The sequence below is a fragment of the Artibeus jamaicensis genome, unplaced genomic scaffold (genome assembly GCF_021234435.1).
Source record: "Artibeus jamaicensis isolate MK-2021 breed Jamaican fruit bat unplaced genomic scaffold, CSHL_Jam_final contig_923, whole genome shotgun sequence".
Classification (NCBI taxonomy): Eukaryota; Metazoa; Chordata; class Mammalia; order Chiroptera; family Phyllostomidae; genus Artibeus; species Artibeus jamaicensis.
This window is the reverse complement of record NW_026522014.1, coordinates 14,031,582-14,050,065: the sequence shown is the minus strand read 5'-3', so window position 1 is coordinate 14,050,065 and position 18,484 is coordinate 14,031,582. Positions and strand designations below refer to the sequence as shown.

Here is an 18,484-nt window from a genome sequence, read left to right as displayed (position 1 = left end):
GCAGGGCAGCGGGTTGACTGTGGTGGCGCATTCCTATGCAGACAGACCAGCCAGGGAGTGGGCAGTGAGATGGGACCAAGCAGGCCCCGGCAGGCCCCAGCGGCAGGAGACAGCAGAGATGGCCACCATTTCCCCACTCTGACCCTGCCCCCACATACAGCGTCAGGACCCAGCGACCCCACCCTGGTGGCCATGCCCCGCCCCTAAGGCTCCGCTCCTCATACTTAAGGGGCTTGAACAGACCAAAAATGGTTCAAGAAGGTCTCAAAGCTCCAGAGCCCATAACTCTAAGCGATGAAGAAATAGCAAAACTTCCAGATGCACAGTTCAAAACACTGGTGATCAGGATGCTCACAGAACTGGTTGATTTTAGTCACAAATTAGAGGAACATATGAAGGCTTAACTAATTGAAATGAAGGGAATTGCACAGGAAACCAATAGTGATGAAAAGGAAACTGAGACTCAAATCAAGGGAGCAGACCAGAAGGAAGGAAAAAATGACCAAACAGGAAAATAGAAGAAACAAGAATTCAAAAAAATGAGGAGAGACTTAGGAACCTCCAGGACATCTTTAAACGCTCCAACATCCAAATTATAGGGGTACCAGAAGGGGAAGAGGAACAGCCACAAGTGGAAAACTTATTTGAACAAATAATAAAGGAGAATTTCCCCAATCTGGCAAAGGAAATAGACTTCCAGGAAATCCAGGAAGCTCAGAGAGTCCCAAAGAAGTTGGACCCAAGAAGAAACATACCAAGGCACATCATCATTACATTAGCCAAAATTAAAATGAAGGAGAGAATCCTAGAAGCAGCAAGAGCTAAGGGGACAGTCACCTACAAAGGAGTTCCCATCAGACTGTCAGTGAATTTCTCAAAAGAGACCTTACAGGCAAGAAGGGGCTGGAAAGAGGTATTCCAAGTCATGAAATCCAAAGACCTACAACCAAGATTACTCTGTCCAGCAAAACTTCCATTTAGAATGGAAGGACAGATAAAGTGCTTCAAAGATAAGATCAAATTCAAGGGGTTCATCATCACCAAGCCCTTATTATATGAAATGGTAAAGGGACTTATCTAAGAAAAAGAAGATAAAAAATATGAACAGTGAAAGGACAGCAAACTCAGTTATTAAGAACCGCACCTAAAACAAAAGCAAACTAAAAGGACAGCTAGATCAGGAGGGGAAACATAGAAATGAAGATCTCATGGAGGGTTAGCAACAGGGGAGTGGGAGGAGGAGAAGGGGGGAGAAGGTACATAAAATAAGTGGCATAGACAGTAGGTAGAAAATAGATAGGGGGAGGGCAAGAATAGTATGGGAAATATAGAATCTAAAGAACTTGAGACACATGGTCATAAACTAAAGGGGGGAATGGTGGGGGTGGGGGGTACAGGGTGGAGGGGAATGAGGGGGGAATAGAACAACTATAATGGCATAATCAATAAAATAAAATTTAAAAAACAACAAAACAAGAAAGTAAAAATCTATATTTAAAATAATGTTTATCTACTTGCATTGGTCTTTAATTTTCACTAATTTTAAGTGTCATTACCTCCTCTATAGGGATGGGTTATAGAATTAAGCAGGGCTTAAATATTGTCTATTCACCATATCTTTTTTAAAAAGATTTTATTTGTTTTTAGAGAGAGGGGTAGGTAAGAAAGAGAGAGGGAGAGAAACATTAATGTGTGGTTGCCTCTCATGTGCCCACTACTGGGGGACCTGGCCTGTAACCCAGGCATGTGCCTTGATGGGGATTTGAACTGATGACGCTCTGTTTTGCAGGCCAGCACTCACTCCACTGAGTCCTACCAGCTTGTCTCAGTCTACTCTTTTGAAAGCAAGCAGAAACATTTTAAATTCCTAATGTATTCTTATATCTGGGTTGAGAAATTAATTGTATAATATACTTGTTGTTAGACTCATTTCAGATTTACCTGGAGAAAAATTTTTTTTCTATTTATTTTAACCTTTAAACTTTGGCACATAAAATACTTAATATTGCTTGAAGTATTAGTCAAATAGTTTTGTACACCTTGGGTCTTGTGAAAGGAAGTTCTAAGATATAATAGTAATTAAATGAACAAAACCTGTATATGAGGAAATTTAGCCTCTAATAATGTTTTCTTTTACAAGTCATTAAAAATGAATTATATTTTTTATTGAAAAGCATATATATAATGCTTTAATGTGTTTTTTATAAGGTCAAAAGAAATAGACTGGCAGCCTTATTTTACTACACGCATCGTGGATGATTTTGGCACGCACCTACGAGTATTTAGAAAGGCTCAACAGAAGATAACAGAGAAAGATGATCAAGTAACAGGTAATGTCTTTATTTCTGAAAACTATGATTTTCAAATCTGCTTTTCTTTATCATTCATTATATCTTGAATTATTCCTTTTTTCATGCAGGCACAGCAGAAGATCTCGTAGATACCTTCTTTGAAGTTGAAGTTGAAATGGAGAAGGACGTTTGCCGTGATCTAGTGTGCACTTCTCCCAAAGACGAAGAAGGTTTTGTTTTCAGTTTCACTCTTTTGAGAACAGCAGCTGTTCAAATTGGTCAAAGAAGTTAGCAGAACCAGTGGGTCTGCTATAAGGGTGAAATTATTCTTATAGGATAGGTACCTTTGCTCTTCACTTTATTTTATTTTCTTATTTCTTAAAAGTAGTTTAAAAAAAAGTAGTTCCAGTATTATTTTGTCTTAAAGGTTGTCTATAAAAGTTAAAGATGGTAATTACAGATTCCCTTTCTTGTAAAATATAACAAGCATAAACATTTTATAATTGTAAATTTATTTTTTAACCTATACTAATTTTATCTTCATCTTGAATTTATTTTTTCTACTTAAAGAATATATCTGTTATTCTAACTAATGCAATGTTTACAGTGATTTTAAGTAAAATTTATAGAGTTGAATGAACTTGTCTTCTGTGTGGGAAGTTAGCACAGATAAGCTTTTGCTCAGGATGTTTTATTTTCCTATGAGTTTTTCCTACCTGGAATTTTTTTTTTGCTTTGATTAACAGGTATCAGCTATGTAATTATGTCCCCATGAGTGTCAGCATATGAGTAACTACAGAAAAGCATTTGTAGTTGTGAAAATTTTCTTTGATTTTTGTATGCTTAACATTTTTACTTCTTTACTCTGCCTTTTCTTTCCTCTTTTTTATTTTCTTCATTCCTTCGTATATTTATTGTGCAATTTAATTTATAATTGCCATTTTATTTGCACTGATACAAAATAACTAAATGTAACAAATAGATACAAAGATGTGCAGTATTTTTATGTAAACCGAGCCCTCATAAATCAGTAAATTTGAAGAGCATACTCTTTTATTCTTTTGTTATTACCTGCCAAGATCGAAAAGATTCTTTCTTAAATGAAGAATTACAGTTATATTTTAAATGCGTAAATAATTTTTAAGTATGCAAACATAATTAGTGTGGTAGAGTACAGGTTACATGGTACAACGGCAGTTGTTTGGGGGGCACTTTGGTAATTGAAGATTTTTTAAAATTTTTATTTATTCATCTTTAGAAGGGAAGGGAAGGAGAGAGGGAGAGAAACATCAATGTATGGTTGCTTCTTGTGCGTCCCCTGCTGGGAACTGGCCTGCAACCCAGGCATGTACCCCAACGGGGAATCAAACCACGATCTTTTGGTTCTCAGGCCCGTGCTCAATCCACTGAGCTACACCAGCCAGGGCTTAATTGAAGATTTTTAATGACTACAAAAGTGGGTGAAACCGAGCAGAATCAAAATATCATTTTGATTAATGAGTCATTACTATTTGGAGAAAAATGAAGGAATTTTTAATGAATACTGATATGTACTAATTAATTACCAAAATAATAAGCCAGTATAATCAGGAAACTGCTTATTTCTACCTTTATATGTTTGTTTTATATTTAGAATAGGTGGAGATTCATATTTTCTAATGTTACTATAGCTACCTTTTTTATTTCTAGGATTCCTAAGGGATTTGTGTGAGGTCTTACTATATTTATTGCTACCTCCTGGAGACTTCCAGAACAAGATCATGCGGTACTTTGTCAGGGTAAGCTTAAACTCATACCAGATAAATGGCTATAAAGAAACATAGAATGATTTGTGAACAGTTTTGGTCTCTGGACCACATTACAATCTTCTAAAAATGATTGAGGACCCCAGAGCTTTATTTATGTGGTTGTTACCTATCAATATTTACCATATTAGAAATTAAAAGTAAGAAGTTTTGAAAGACAAGAATATACAAACTTCCACTCCATTAGTTAAATGCTACCATCACATCTTGTTTCATTTGAAAGTCCTAACTGTGAGCTTGTCTCCCCCAACCTTCCAGAGGCCCCTGGGACACACTTTGAGAACTGTTTGACTTAAGAGTTAGGTACTTGGATTTTTTATTATGCCAAGATATTTTAATTTTTCTTTAATATTTTCTTACATATAAATTTAGGCTAATTAAATTAGGCTAATTCAAATTATACTTCTGGATAGAAACTTTAAAAAATTGAGTAGCTGAGATTTTGCTTCTTATACTTGAAAAATTAATAAGAAAGATGAAAACAGTAGTCTGGGACTTTCAATTCCTTGGCCATAATATAAGCCTTTGGATTAAGTATTAAGAAGCAGAGGAATAATATTTTGGTTTTGGCTGCTGCTATGATTGAGAAATGCTAGCTAGCTACATAAGACCTTATATGGTTGTGAATGGATAAAATGAAAGTTTCCAGTTTTTCTGAAAAATAAAACTTAGGTTCTCTTTAGCCCAACATTCTGTGAAACAAAATTTCAATTCCTAAGGTGTGCTTTTAAGCTTGGATGCTATTATTTAAGCAATACCATACAGTTTCCTAATACCTGCCTGTCTTAAGTTCAATGCACTGCTCAGGCAGAGTAATGGTACTTTGAAGAAAATAGAAAATACTTGGTTTTGATGAGAAGAGTCTATTAGATTATATATTGTTAAGACCAGTTATTTGGGCTAGTCAGTTTTCTAGTAAATACCTGGAACGCCTATCACAAGATTTCTCGAGACCACTAAAAGATGATGTTACTAATCCATTGTAGGTGTTAGTGTCTTAGCAGCACTTGGCTATCTTTGCCTTCTTGAAACTGCCTCTTTTGGGTTCCATGTCACTGCTGTCTCCTGGTTTTTTCTCCTCATTTTGTCTCCTTTTTAGTCACCTTTATATGTTTTAACTCATCTTCTACATAGCTTTTAAATATGCAAATTCTTCAAGCCTCTAGGCTTTAAACACCATCCAAATGCTAATGTCTTCCAGATTAATATAGTTAGGCCAGACTTCCCTTCTGAGCTCCAGGCTACTCTGACCAGCTGACCACTGAAATCACCATTTTATTGACTTACAGCCCTTTTAAACTTTCAAGGTCCAAAATGGAAATCTTATTCTTGCCTCTGTATCCCGTCTGCCTTTTAGTGGTTTCTGCGTCCCAGTAAATGTAAGACCTACCATCCAGCCAATTTTTCACATGTCAGGTCCCTTCAGGAGCTAACAAGGCCTGTGTGATGTGGCTTTGTTTATCTTACTGACCTTCCTGCTGTAAAGTCACTGTACTTCAGCCACACTAGCTTTTTTCTCCATAAGTATCTCATCCTTTTTTCTTCCCCTTGTTCTTGTAGGGGGAAAAAAAAAGGAATGATTTTCTTTCTTCTCTTGGCTAAATTGTATTCATCCCTCCTTTTTCACTTCTTCAGAAATGCCCCCCTGACCTTTTCATAAGTCCCTGTTACTATAGCTCATTACTGTTGATTTCCTTTGTAGCACTCACCATATTTTAAAATGAAAATCTGGTTGTTGTGTTTCCTCACTTGATGCCTCTTTCCCCCATAACGACAGGGGCCATATATTTGTATTTATCATTGTTATGTACTTGGTGGTCCTCCCAGTAGCTGTCACATAGCAGATGCTCATTCAGAAAATCAGTTCGATGTTAGGAGGAACTGCGTTTGCCCGCTTTGTTGGCTGTGGTACACATGTCGCTGTAGCTTCCTGAAGATTCAGCTGACCTTTAGGGTCCATGGATGAAGATCTGCCTTGTTACATGAGGTTATAGTTTAAAATAAGTAGGATTGTTTAAAGAGAAAATATGATTTGCTATAGCCTGTTCTTTTAGACCAGTATTTCATTTATTTTTGGTAGAATCTAATTGACTATAATTATAGAGTACTGCATTCAGCAAATTAGTTTTTTCCTTTTAATTTGATAGGTCTTTATCAGTTTTCTTTTGTTGGTAATGCATGTTTACCCCAAAGTTTTTTTTTTAAGATTAACAGATAACTTCTTTTTTAAAAAATGTATCCTTGGCCTCACTAGAGCCCCCATAGGAATTGTTGAGTTATATGGTGACATCTTGACTAAATCCTTCTTGAGGCAAATTAATAAAAAAGATCAAAGCAGTTTTCTAAAACAGACCGACTAATTGCATTAATTAATAAGCATTAAATTGATTTAAAATTCTGTCCCATGTCTTTTTAATCATTTTGAAAAGCAACTTAAAAATTTTTTTATTTATGTGTTTTCTTCTTACAAAGAACATTTTGAGACTTGAGCATATGGGCCAGAAATATAATTTGAAGAAAGAAATTATATAAATACTAAAAACAATTTTTAAGCTTTGAAAGAATAAGCAAATCCTCCTAATTTGAGACTTTAAGATGTCTCAAAAGACACCTCAGAAAGTTACTTGAGCCTTTATTAGTGCCTTTGGAATTATTAATTCATCATGGTAAAGTAGTTGTCAGAGACTGGTATAGCTTACAAAATTAGAATTTATAATATTTCTCTAAAGGAAAATAAAGTATAGACCACCTTCTGTGAACTTATATCACAAAATGGTCCGGGTAAATTAGAGGTCCAAAGAGAATAAACACATCAGTCTTTTGCTTAGGAAAGTGAAGTGTCCTGGTAAGGTTGTAGTTATTTAGCTTCTCCAGTATTCTTAAGAAATAGTGTTTCATAAACTTAGATATTATAGGCATAAAGTTGTATAGATTAGTAGCACCAGCACTAAATACTTAGTTTCTTTATCTCCAGTCATATCATGTTTATAAATGCCTTCTATGTTTAAGACAATGACATTGAGAAGGTGAAGGATAAATAATTTTGAAGATATATAAATCAATAGAACACCTGACTAGTCTCACTCATTTACAAAGGATTTCTGGCAAGTTGTAGTGTATTAGAGATGTGGAAGATACAGTTAGATAGAGGAGAATAAGTGATAAATGCCATAAATACTGGGTATTAGTGTACTTTAAACATGTAAGTAAAAAAAGTGTTTAGCTGAAATGGTCAGCTTTTATGTAATTGGAGAATTGATTCTAGAGTCAGTCCTTAAAGGAAGGGAAGACTGTTAATAGGTAGGAGCATAAATAGCTGGAAAGGATGGGAAGGAACAGCCAGAGAATGGTGAACAGTTGTATTAATATATTATTTTATTTTCATTATTTTCTATTAGAAAAAATTTCAAATAGATAATTATAGAGAATATAATAGACAGTTATATATCAGCTACCCAGATTTAACCAGTGTTAATATTTATAGTTACTCTATTTCTCCCTTGAAGGTAACCACTATTCTTAAATTAGTGTGTATCTTTTCCTTTGTTCTTTGTTTTTATACTTTAATGTGGTTGTAGGAATCCATAAACACATTTTGTTTTATCACGTTTTGTTTTTAAAAAATTTACAGAAATACTAATGTACTAGAGGTATCTTTACTTTTCTCCGTTTAACTCTAGGTATCATTGTGGAGATGTATGTACACTGATACAAATAGCTTCATCTCAATTTATTTATCTGTGGTAGACTAGCTCATCTGTTTATAAGCTTATATTGGTTTTCAGGTTTTACTTTTACATGTGTAGTGCTTTTCTTAAGTAACATCATTGTGTTAGGGAATTCATATTATGCCACTGATTTGAGAAGTATATTAGATAAAATTTATTTTTGTGTTTTAAAATTTTTGTCCAGGAAATCCTTGCACGAGGAATTCTTCTTCCATTAATAAATCAACTCAGTGATCCTGATTATATTAATCAATATATCATTTGGATGGTATGTACTTTCTAAATTACAACTCGATAAAACAGTTTTTTTAAATGTACAAATAGTGTTTGGAGATTAGGATGATTAAGCAACAATTTATTAAATTAAATAAAAATATATCTGAAGATAATCTTTTTATGTCCAATATTTCTGTTTGCTAATATGTCGAATGTGTTAGCCAAAATCTTTTTTAAAAATATTTTTTAATCCTCATCTGAGGATATATTTATTGACTTTAGAGAGAGAGGAAGGGGGACAGAAAGAGAGAGAAACATTGATGTGAGAGAGAAACATTGATTGGTTGCCTCCTGTTTGCTCCCTGACCTGGGACTGAACCTGCAACCTAGGTGTATACCCTGACTGGAAATCGAACCCACATCCTTTTGGTACACCAGGATGATGCTGTAACCAGCAGAGCCACCTGGCAAGGGCTTGCCAGATTCTCTTTAAGAAGTATATTGACAAGGGGACAGTGACCAGAGGGAAGAGGGAAGGGAAGTTAAGGGGGAAAAAGGGGGAGGGATTTGGAGGAACAAATAGGAAGGACACAGGGATGAGAACTAAGGGGGGTGGAAATGGGAGGGAGGTGGGAGCACAGGGCGGGGGGAGGCTGGGATGGGAGAAATAGACAGAAAACTGTACTTGAAAAATAACTAAATAAAATTATTTAAAAAAAGAAGTATATTGATAATATAAACTTCACAATTTTGGTGCTGTTATTACTTGTTTAAATTTACAAAAGGATATTTTACTGCCGATATATATAGATTATGAGTATTTTTTAAAGTTAGAGACTTTCATGGAGGTCATAGATTCTTCTTTGTCAACTTTTACAGAGTTCTACAAGGCTCTATCAAGAGCTTTAAAAATGTGCATATCCTCATAATTAAAAATTTTTAAATATATCCCTTGGTTAGGAATTATCCTGAAAATTTTTTATTACTATATTTATTTATTTATTTATTTATTTATCTATAGAGGGGAAGGAGAGAGGGAAAGAAACATTAATGTATGGTTGCTGCTAGTGCGTTCCTTGCTGGGAACTGGCCTGTAGGGAACTGGCTTGCAACCGAGGCATGTACCCTGACTGGGAATTGAACCGAGATCCTCTGGTTCTCAGACCTGCGCTCAATCCACTGAGCTACACCAGCCAGGGCGGAATTATCCTGAAATTTATTAGAAAGTATTAATAAGCAAATTTGCAACATTTAAGGATTGGAAAAATTGCTTATAATACTAAAAAAATGAAAGCAGTTTCAGTGTCTTACATAGATGATTAGTTTAATGAATTATGCATGTTGATACAGTAGAATATTATGTGGCCATCAAAAACGATGGTAGTATATGTGAGAGTATATTTTCATAGCTCTCCTTACTGCTTTACTTGGTTTAAATTTTATTGGCAGTCTTAATGATTGGTTGCTTCTCAACATCCTCAGCTACCTTTTCTCTCTCACTGTTACTTGTTTGGTGAAACCACACTGGTTAAATCCACCTTAACCATTCATCTACTCTTACTCCTATTCTTAAACAGCAGGTGACTGGAGAAACAGACAGATAATATTTATTCATATCATCATAATGATTCTGTTAAATTTAGGTCACAGAATTCCACTCTTCTGTTTAAAACCCTCTAGTAACTTTAACTCTACTCAGAATGAAAGTTGAAACAGTCACTGTGCCCTGCTGATTTGCTCTCCACCACCACTCACCTTTCTTTGATGTAGCTCAACCATCACAGCTTCTTTGCTATCATCAAACATTCTGACCATGCTTTTCTTCTTTCTAACATGCTATGTATTTTAACTTTGTTTACATTTTGTGACAAGAATTTAAGTACAGTGCATACAGGGATTTTCATTTTCTTTTGTTATAAGCATTGGGGATATGGCAAGTTCTGTTTTCCCTTAATAAGTGAGTTCCCCTCCAACCTGTTTTTTAAACTTTATTTTTCAGATCCGTGATTCTAATTGCAACTATGAGGCCTTTATGAACATTATTAAATTGAGTGACAATATTGGAGAGCTAGAAGCAGTCAGAGATAAGGCAGCAGAAGAATTACAGTATCTTCGATCTCTAGATACCGCTGGTGATGGTAAGTAATTTGTTTAAGTAGAGAATGTTTTCCTTCTTCATTGATTACTATAATTCAAACAAAACTAATTTATCTAAGTGTTTTTTTTACCCTATTGTTTGTTTTTCCTTTAACTAAATTGAAATCTGGCTTATTGTGTTACTATGTGCTAAGAATAAGGTATAATTTCTGAACATGAGACTTATTACAGTTATCTCTAAAATAAAAAGAGTTGGCATGGTTTAATATTAAATAATTTCACTAAAATTTGAGGTTATTCAGTAAAATAATTGATCTTATGCATTGGTTTTTATGTTAAATTATAGTAAGTGAATGTTTAAAGTGTTTCACATATAGCATTACTACTTTCTAGTTTGTAATCAATTTGTTTGTTTTTAGATATCAACACTATCAAAAATCAAATAAATAGCTTATTATTTGTAAAGAAAGTATGTGACTCAAGAATACAGCGGTTGCAGTCAGGCAAGGTAAGTAAAGTGCCTTTGTATTAACATTCAGTTGTAAATACTTTCTATTTCTTAACATGTCTAGCAGAGTGGGGGGGATGGGTGAGAAAGGTGAAGGGGATTGAAAAGTACAAACTGCCGGTTATAAAATAAGTGTTGGAGAAGTAATGTACAGTATGGTTATATAGTCACTAATATCACAGTAACTGTGTTTGGGGGCAGATGGTTACTAGAGTTACCATGGTGATCACATAGTAAGGTGTCTGAATGTGCAGTCACTACAGTGTATACCCGAAACTAATATGATATTGTCTGTCAGATATGGTGTAATAATAAAATTTTTAAATATCTAGCATATAACAAAAAGTAGGATATTAACCAGTACAGTAGTCTATAAAACAACTTTTAGAGAAAAACTTCTCTTATACAATATAAGTATTTATGAAACCAAGCTAAAGAGATTGAAACACTGCCTGAAAAATGCTTAAGTAATTAAAGACTTTATTTTAATTCATGATTTATTTCTTCATTTACCCACTTTACTCAAAATGCAGCACTTACTGAGTATTTATGAAACCAAGCTAAAGAGATTGAAACACTGCCTGAAAAATGCTTAAGTAATTAAAGACTTTATTTTAATTCATGATTTATTTCTTCATTTACCCACTTTACTCAAAATGCAGCACGTACTGAATTTTGTGCACGGGGTACTATTGCAGATTGACCTAATAGACAAAATGTCTCTCTTCATGGAGTTTACATTTTAATTGCAGAGTCAGAAAATAAGCCAATAAATAAATTGTTATATAATGTCTTAAAAAATAAAAAGTAAGTAAAATGAAAAAAATTAAGTAATGCAAAGTACAAAGATAGAGAATGTCTAGGAGTGTTTTCTATAGGTGTTGAGCGATTTGGTCACATTTGAGCATAGGGAAGTCTAAATAACATGAGAGAGTCCTGTGATTTTTTTAAATGGACTCTTTCAGGCAAGGTGAGAGCAAAGGCAAAAGTCCTGAGATAGGAAAGTGGTTGGTGAGTTAGAGGAGGTCTGTGGGGCTGTATGGAATGAATGAGAGGGATTGTTCGTAGGAATGAAGTTGAAGAGGAACCTTGGGGATTAGATTATATATGGTTTTACATTCCATAGTAAGATTTTCTTATGATTCTAATTGTGATCCATTGGAGATTTTGTTTGGTGAGTCAAGTGTTGTGATTTCTGAGTTAAAATTATTACTTTGGCCCTTTGTGATGAATAAATTGTGGTGGACTGGTGGGAGCAAGAATGGAAATTAAGTGATCGTTTATAAGACTACTGATTTAGTCTAGTAAGAGATGTCTGCAGAGGTTATGAGAAGTATTAAATAGATTCTGCATATAGTGCTAACAGGATATGTTAATGGATTAAATATCCTAATTGTTAAACTCAAGTTCAAGGGAAAGTTTAATACACTTTGAGAATCCTTGGGATTATCAAATGTTTATTTAAAGTTAGGAGACTGGGCGAGGTACCTAAAGTGTGAGCATAAGAAGATACTAAGAACTCAGTCTTGAGACACTCCAGTTACTATAGTTTAAGATAAAGTAGATTTACCCAAAGATAAAGTAGGTGGTGAGATTGAAGGAAATCCTGAGAGTGTGATATTTTAGAAGCCAAGTGTAGAAAGTGTTTAAAGAAGTGAGAAATCAGGTTTGTCAAAGACTTATCACACATTGGGTGTGCCATCAGGGGGATTATTGGTGATCTGATGATAGCATTTTGGTGGAATTGTGGAGAGCAACCCCGATGGAGTCAGTCCAGGAGGAAATGGGAAGAAATGTATTAGAAACAGTGGTTATTGTTAGCTCTTTAGAGTTTTACTATAAAGTAGAGCAGAGATTTGGGGCTCTAAGACAGGAAAAAGCATTTTAAGTTCAGTTTTTAGCGCAGTCACTTTTCTGCACTGGTTTTCTATTCTGGAAATTTATGTGTACTCTCTCGTCTTGTGATTTTGTAATTTTCCATAAGGAATAGAAGACATTTTTTGAGAACTTTAGTTTGCTAGGGTAATTTAAATTCATATTACTCGAGGCCCATATTTGTCATAGACATACAGGTGTGTGCACTTGTATGTATGTCTGTCTTTAAATTCACTATCTTAAAATTAGTTTATATTCTGTAACAAATTCAGAATAGAAAAACGACGTGGTTTTACTAGTGTTTGTTGTTTCTTTAAGTAGATCTTAGAGTTAGTAATCCTTCAGCATCATTATTTGAAGTCTATTTGCCCACTCTTTGATAATTGAATCCTTTTAAAATTTAGATGCCTTGTTTAGAAGCCTGTGAGTTCTATTTTGAATATTAAGTATTACCTCTTGAATAGCTCAAGTCATGCATTTTCTTTTGAGAGTAACCTCAGAATCCCCACAGAGATCTATTTTTAACCATATTACTTATCTTGAAATCTTAGAAGACCTTTTATTCTTTTTATTACAAATAAAGTTATAGTGACTACTCTTCCTGATCCCATTAGTCATGGACTGCTGCTGGGCAGGAGAAATGTAAGAGAAACTGTGTTCTAGCACTGGGTTGCATTATGCCAGATATTTTAAGTGAGTTACCTGTTACTATTTAGTACTTATATGAAGGGATAATAATTACACAAGAATTTTTTTCCTACTTTCTTCAAAGTATCTTTCTTCTCCTTTATGTATCACCTATGCCTAATTTAGTATCTGTCCCTGAATAAGGCAGCCTATTTTAACTTTCAGAGAACCTGCCTATCTTTTCTTTTTAAATCACGGACTTGGGAATGTGCACAGAGAAGCTGGTGAAAATAGTTCAAAGAAATATCGTGGTTTTAGAGGAGAGGACAGCAGGCTTTGAAAACAGACTCATTCTTACTGGCTTTGTGATCACAGGCAACCTTTGTGGTCTTCAGTTTTACACGTTAACTGGAATTGGTGACACTCATCCAGTAGGGTTGTCGTGGAGATTAAGTGAAGTAATGTGTGTAATGTGCCTAGCGTAGTGCTCGACATGTAGAGCCTCTTAAGTTGTGAAACTTTTTAAAAATTTGTTTTATATGTAGGTAGTTATGGCACTCTATAAACTTCCTAAAGTGTATATAATTTATCGTCTACATACTCTAAGAAGAAGTACATTTCTACATTTACATTTCTGTAAAATACATTATAGAGTTTTTACTCTCTTAGTAGCAAAATCACTCTTTGGGATTATTTTCTGTTACCCAGTAGGTAGACTTCAGTCTCTACTTTAAAATGTTGGGATTTGTTTATTCTTGGACATATTAAGCATTCTAAACATCCCCTCGAGCTTCTAAAATTTTCATTTTTGTTTGGAGTATGTATAGGCAGAGAATAATTGAAAATATAATAATTTAGATTTACTTTGCATTGGAAGAAATGAGTGCTTATCATACTTAATATACAGTCTGGCACAAATAACGCCCCTTTTTATTACAAACTTATAAGCATTTAATTCTGTAACATAACAGTCACACTCAAGCACACCATATGACATTTTAGGTGAAATGTTCAAATTAAAACTAAGGAAAATGGAGACAACTGTACTCGAGCAATAATTTAAAAAATGCAAAAAAAAAGCCCTGTCTGGTATAGCTCAGTGAATTGAGCATGGGCCTGCGAACCAAAGGATCGTGGTTCGATTCCTAGTCAGGGCACATGCCTGGGATGCAGGCCAGTTCCCAGCAGAGGATGCACGAAAGGCAACCATACACTGATATTTCTCTCCCTCTTTCCTTCCCATCCCCTCTGAAGATAAATAAATAAAATTTTTTTAAAATGCAAAAAAAAAACCTTATAAATTATTACACCCATATTATTACCCTACCAACCACACTCAAGGCCCTACTTCTGCTGAACCCTGTATAAATATCTCTGAACTTAATTTAATTTAACATCCCTACTAAGCATCTCTGAAAATAACATTCACTGAGCTGAGACTCTTTTATTGGGCATCCCATTTATAGAACGAAAAACCTTTATTTTTATTCTGCTTTGATTTTTTTACACCTATAATAAGATCTTTAACCTAATGAATGAATACATGAAATAACCTGCATTTGCTTTTATTTGTAGGAAATAAATACTGTGAAACTGGCAGCAAACTTTGGGAAACTTTGCACAGTCCCTTTGGACAGCATCCTTGTAGACAATGTTGCACTACAGTTTTTTATGGGTAGGTGAATCCATTTTATGAAAATATAATTATTATGAAAATACGATACAATTATTGTATTGTAAATACAATTGTAAATATTATTAAATTTTAAGTACTTAATGTTGAACATGCCAACTCTGTCTCTCTTTTACTCCCTATTCTCCAAAATGTTCCTTTTTTCACTGGAAAACATAGTGGTAGAAATTTATTTTATTTTTGAAGAGATAAATGCTTATTATAACTTGAATGTACATTTGCTAAACTGCTTTTAAAATAAACCCTAGGAGAATCTGCTATGAATTTAAATTATTTGAGGAAGAGTGCTTTGTGAGTAATACATAGTAATATACATCTTATTTGTATCATTTTTGTCTATGAATGAGAAGGGGCTTTGTTTCTATACCATTTTAATATATATATATATATATATATATATATACACACACATACACTTGTATATATACATATTGTTAATTTTATTACTATTATATCAAAATTGTTTTATTTTGAGGACATTTTCACTAAAATTTTCTGATTCTTAATTTTCATAATCAAAAACATAAATTCATGATTTGTGGTAGGGTTCATTCCTTATATATTAATATGTAAGGAAATATTAATACATTTTATGGTTAGTAACCTTTTTAAAAAAAATACTTTATTTATTTATTTTTTTAGAGAGAAGGGAAGGGAAGGAGAAAGAGTGGGAGAGAAACATCAATGTGTGGTTGCCTCTCATGTGTCCCCTACTGGGGACCTGGCCTGCAACCCAGGCATGTGCCCTGATTGGGAATCGAACCAGTGACCCTTTGCTTCAGAGGCCCATGCTCATTCCACTGAGCTACACCAGCCAGGGCTGATTAGTAATCTTTATTGAGAACAAAGGCTGAATGTTAGTGAAATAGTTTATTTCTGATGAAGTCTTGTGTAGCAATTTTATCCCCTAGAGATTTTATTATGAAAAATGAGATTTTTCTTAAATGTGCTTTTGTGTTTCCTACATAACTGTTCTTCTTAGCTTTACTAATTCATAATATAACTATATCTTCACCTCAGATATTTGTTAAACATTTTCAAAATGCAGAATTTTAAGTATTTGAAACGTTAATTCTTCTTAGTTTTCCTGTCATACAGCTGCATGCACCCAGAAGTGTGTGGCATTATTATCTATGTCCTTACGGGTTTCGTTTGGTAGATTTCATGCAGCAAACTGGAGGCCAAGCACATCTCTTTTTCTGGATGACGGTGGAAGGGTACCGGGTTACAGCCCAACAGCAGTTAGAAGTTTTGTTAAGCTGTCAGAAAGATGGAAAACATCAAACCAACCAAACCAAAGGTCTTTTAAGAGCAGCTGCTGTTGGAATTTATGAGCAATATTTATCAGAAAAGGTACGGATATGTTTTGGTTACTGTGTTCTTCTTTGGCATTATCATTAATAATAACTTTTATAGTCCTTATAAATATTACTTGTGCTAGGCACAACTACTTCACAAGCATTGTCTTATTTTATCCTGGTAATTTATTGTATATTATTATCCTAATTTTATAAGTGAAGAAACTAATGTTAAGAAAATTGAATTGGCCAAAGTCATGAAAATACTAAATGGCAAAGTCAAGATTCACAGTCACGTACACTTAGATTCAAAGACACAGTAGTTGAAAGTAAAAGGATGGATAAAGATAAATCACGCAAGGAGTAAACAAAACAGCTGGATTGGCTATACTGATATTATACAGTAGATTTTAAGGCAAAAATTGTTGCTAGAGAAAAGAGGAACATTTTATAATAATAAAAGGATTAATTGATTAGGATGATAAAATAATTAGACACATAAAAAACCCACATACATGAAACAAAAAGCTGACAAAGTTAAAGAGAGAAATAGAGAGTTCAGCAATAATAGTTTAAAACTCTAGTACCTACTTTCATTAATTGATAGAACATTTAGAAAATCACCAGGGATGTACAGGAATTAAGGAACACTGTGAATCAGTTACATCTTTTACCACATAAATATAGCAAAATACACATTATTTTCATGCACACATGAAACGTTCTCCAGAACAGACCATGTGCCAGGCCATAAAACAACTCTTAATTTAAAGGTATTGAAAATCATGCAAAGTATGTCCTTTTCTTTTAATACAACAGAAGGATTAATTAGAAATCAAACTAGAAATTAATTAGAAACCAACAGAAGGAGTTTCAGGAATTTGCACATATTTGGACATTACAGAACACATTTCCAAATAGCCTCTAGATCAAAAGATTGAATGTAAATGAAAACACAATGTCCCAGTGTATGGGGTGCAGTTAAAGCAGTGCTGCGAGGGAAGGTCACAGCTTTACAAAATGGAAAGAAGAAAGATTTCAAATCAACAACCCATGTTCTTTCCCCAAAAATCTAGAAAAAGTAAAGCAAAATGAATATGAGGCAAGAGAAGGAAGGAAATAGTATTGGTAAGAATGGAAATGAGTTAAGTAGAAAAGAGAAAAAAATGATAAAAATCAAGGAAACCAAAAATTCATTCTTTGAAAAGATCAACCAAAGTGAACAAATCTCTAGCTAGATTAGCCAAGGAAAAAGATCACCAAAACCATGAATGAGGGATGGGACATCACCACTAATTATACAGAAATTAAAAGGACTATAAGCAAATATTCTAAGCAGCTTTGGCAACAAATTAGATAACTTAAATAGACACATTCTTAGAAAGACACAGATTGCCAAACTGACTCAAGAATAAATAGAACGTATAATATAATAAATAATTTTAATAAGTAATTAAAATCATCTCACAAAGAAAGCTGAGGCCTGCATGGTTTCACTGGTGAGTTGTATGACACATTTGAAGGAAAAATAATACTAATTTTTCACAAAATCTTTCACAGTGTAGGGGAAAAATACATTTTCCAGTTCATTTTATGAGGGTAGTGTCATTCTGATAACAAAGCCAGACGAAGGTCATTTAGAAAAACAGATAAGTGCCATGAATATGGATGCATAAATCCCCCAAATTCAAGATTACTTATAGTCCAGTACTTTTTTCCTCAATCCAAAGAAATATTTTTAACTCCAGTACTGTTAATAGCTATGTTGTAACACCTATTTATACTTACTAGCACAAAAATTAAATTTTAATTTACAGTATGAATTTTATTTGAAAACTGCTTTTTAGTGTATTTGCTTACATTTTTGGCTTATAAAATAAATTTAAATAGCATAGTTTTAAGAATAATATAGTATAACAAACACCTATACATCCTGTCCAGCCTAAGAAACAGAATATTTGATATACTTTTGAAGATCCCTACCTATTCTTCACCTGTCCTCACCTGTCAGGTTTACTGGTTTCCTTCCTTCTTGATGAAGTCAGTTTCCTATAGTTATTCATTTGTTTTCTCATACAGTTTTGCCATACATGTGTGTTCTAAACAATATATTGCTTAGTTTTGTTTTTAAACTTTTTGTCAGTGAAATGATACTGTGAGTGTTGCTTTTCTCCCCATAGGCACCCTTATATTTGAGTCCATAATGTTGATTCATGCAGGAATAGTCATTTTCACTAAAGTACTTCATTGCACAGGTATACACTAGTTTATTTACCTTTAATAATATTTATGAACATTTTGTTTCGATTGCACTGCTGCTCTGAATATTGTAGTTCATGTTTCCCT

The 18,484-nt window shown here is 33.9% G+C and overlaps 1 protein-coding gene across 4 annotated transcripts in view; it reads left to right on the top strand.

The window, feature by feature from the left end:
- The window catches only part of SNX13 (sorting nexin 13), a 129,045-nt gene that overhangs the window by 58,285 nt on the left and 52,276 nt on the right, over nt 1–18,484 (top strand). For all 4 annotated transcript variants that reach the window (XM_037163918.2, XM_037163917.2, XM_053655042.1 and 1 more), the window contains exons 6-13: nt 2,209–2,330; nt 2,420–2,521; nt 3,981–4,069; nt 8,009–8,092; nt 10,040–10,178; nt 10,557–10,645; nt 14,723–14,822; nt 16,000–16,193. In XM_037163918.2, coding sequence (XP_037019813.2) covers nt 2,209–2,330; nt 2,420–2,521; nt 3,981–4,069; nt 8,009–8,092; nt 10,040–10,178; nt 10,557–10,645; nt 14,723–14,822; nt 16,000–16,193 — 919 coding nt within the window. The remainder of the gene's footprint in view (nt 1–2,208; nt 2,331–2,419; nt 2,522–3,980; nt 4,070–8,008; nt 8,093–10,039; nt 10,179–10,556; nt 10,646–14,722; nt 14,823–15,999; nt 16,194–18,484) is intronic.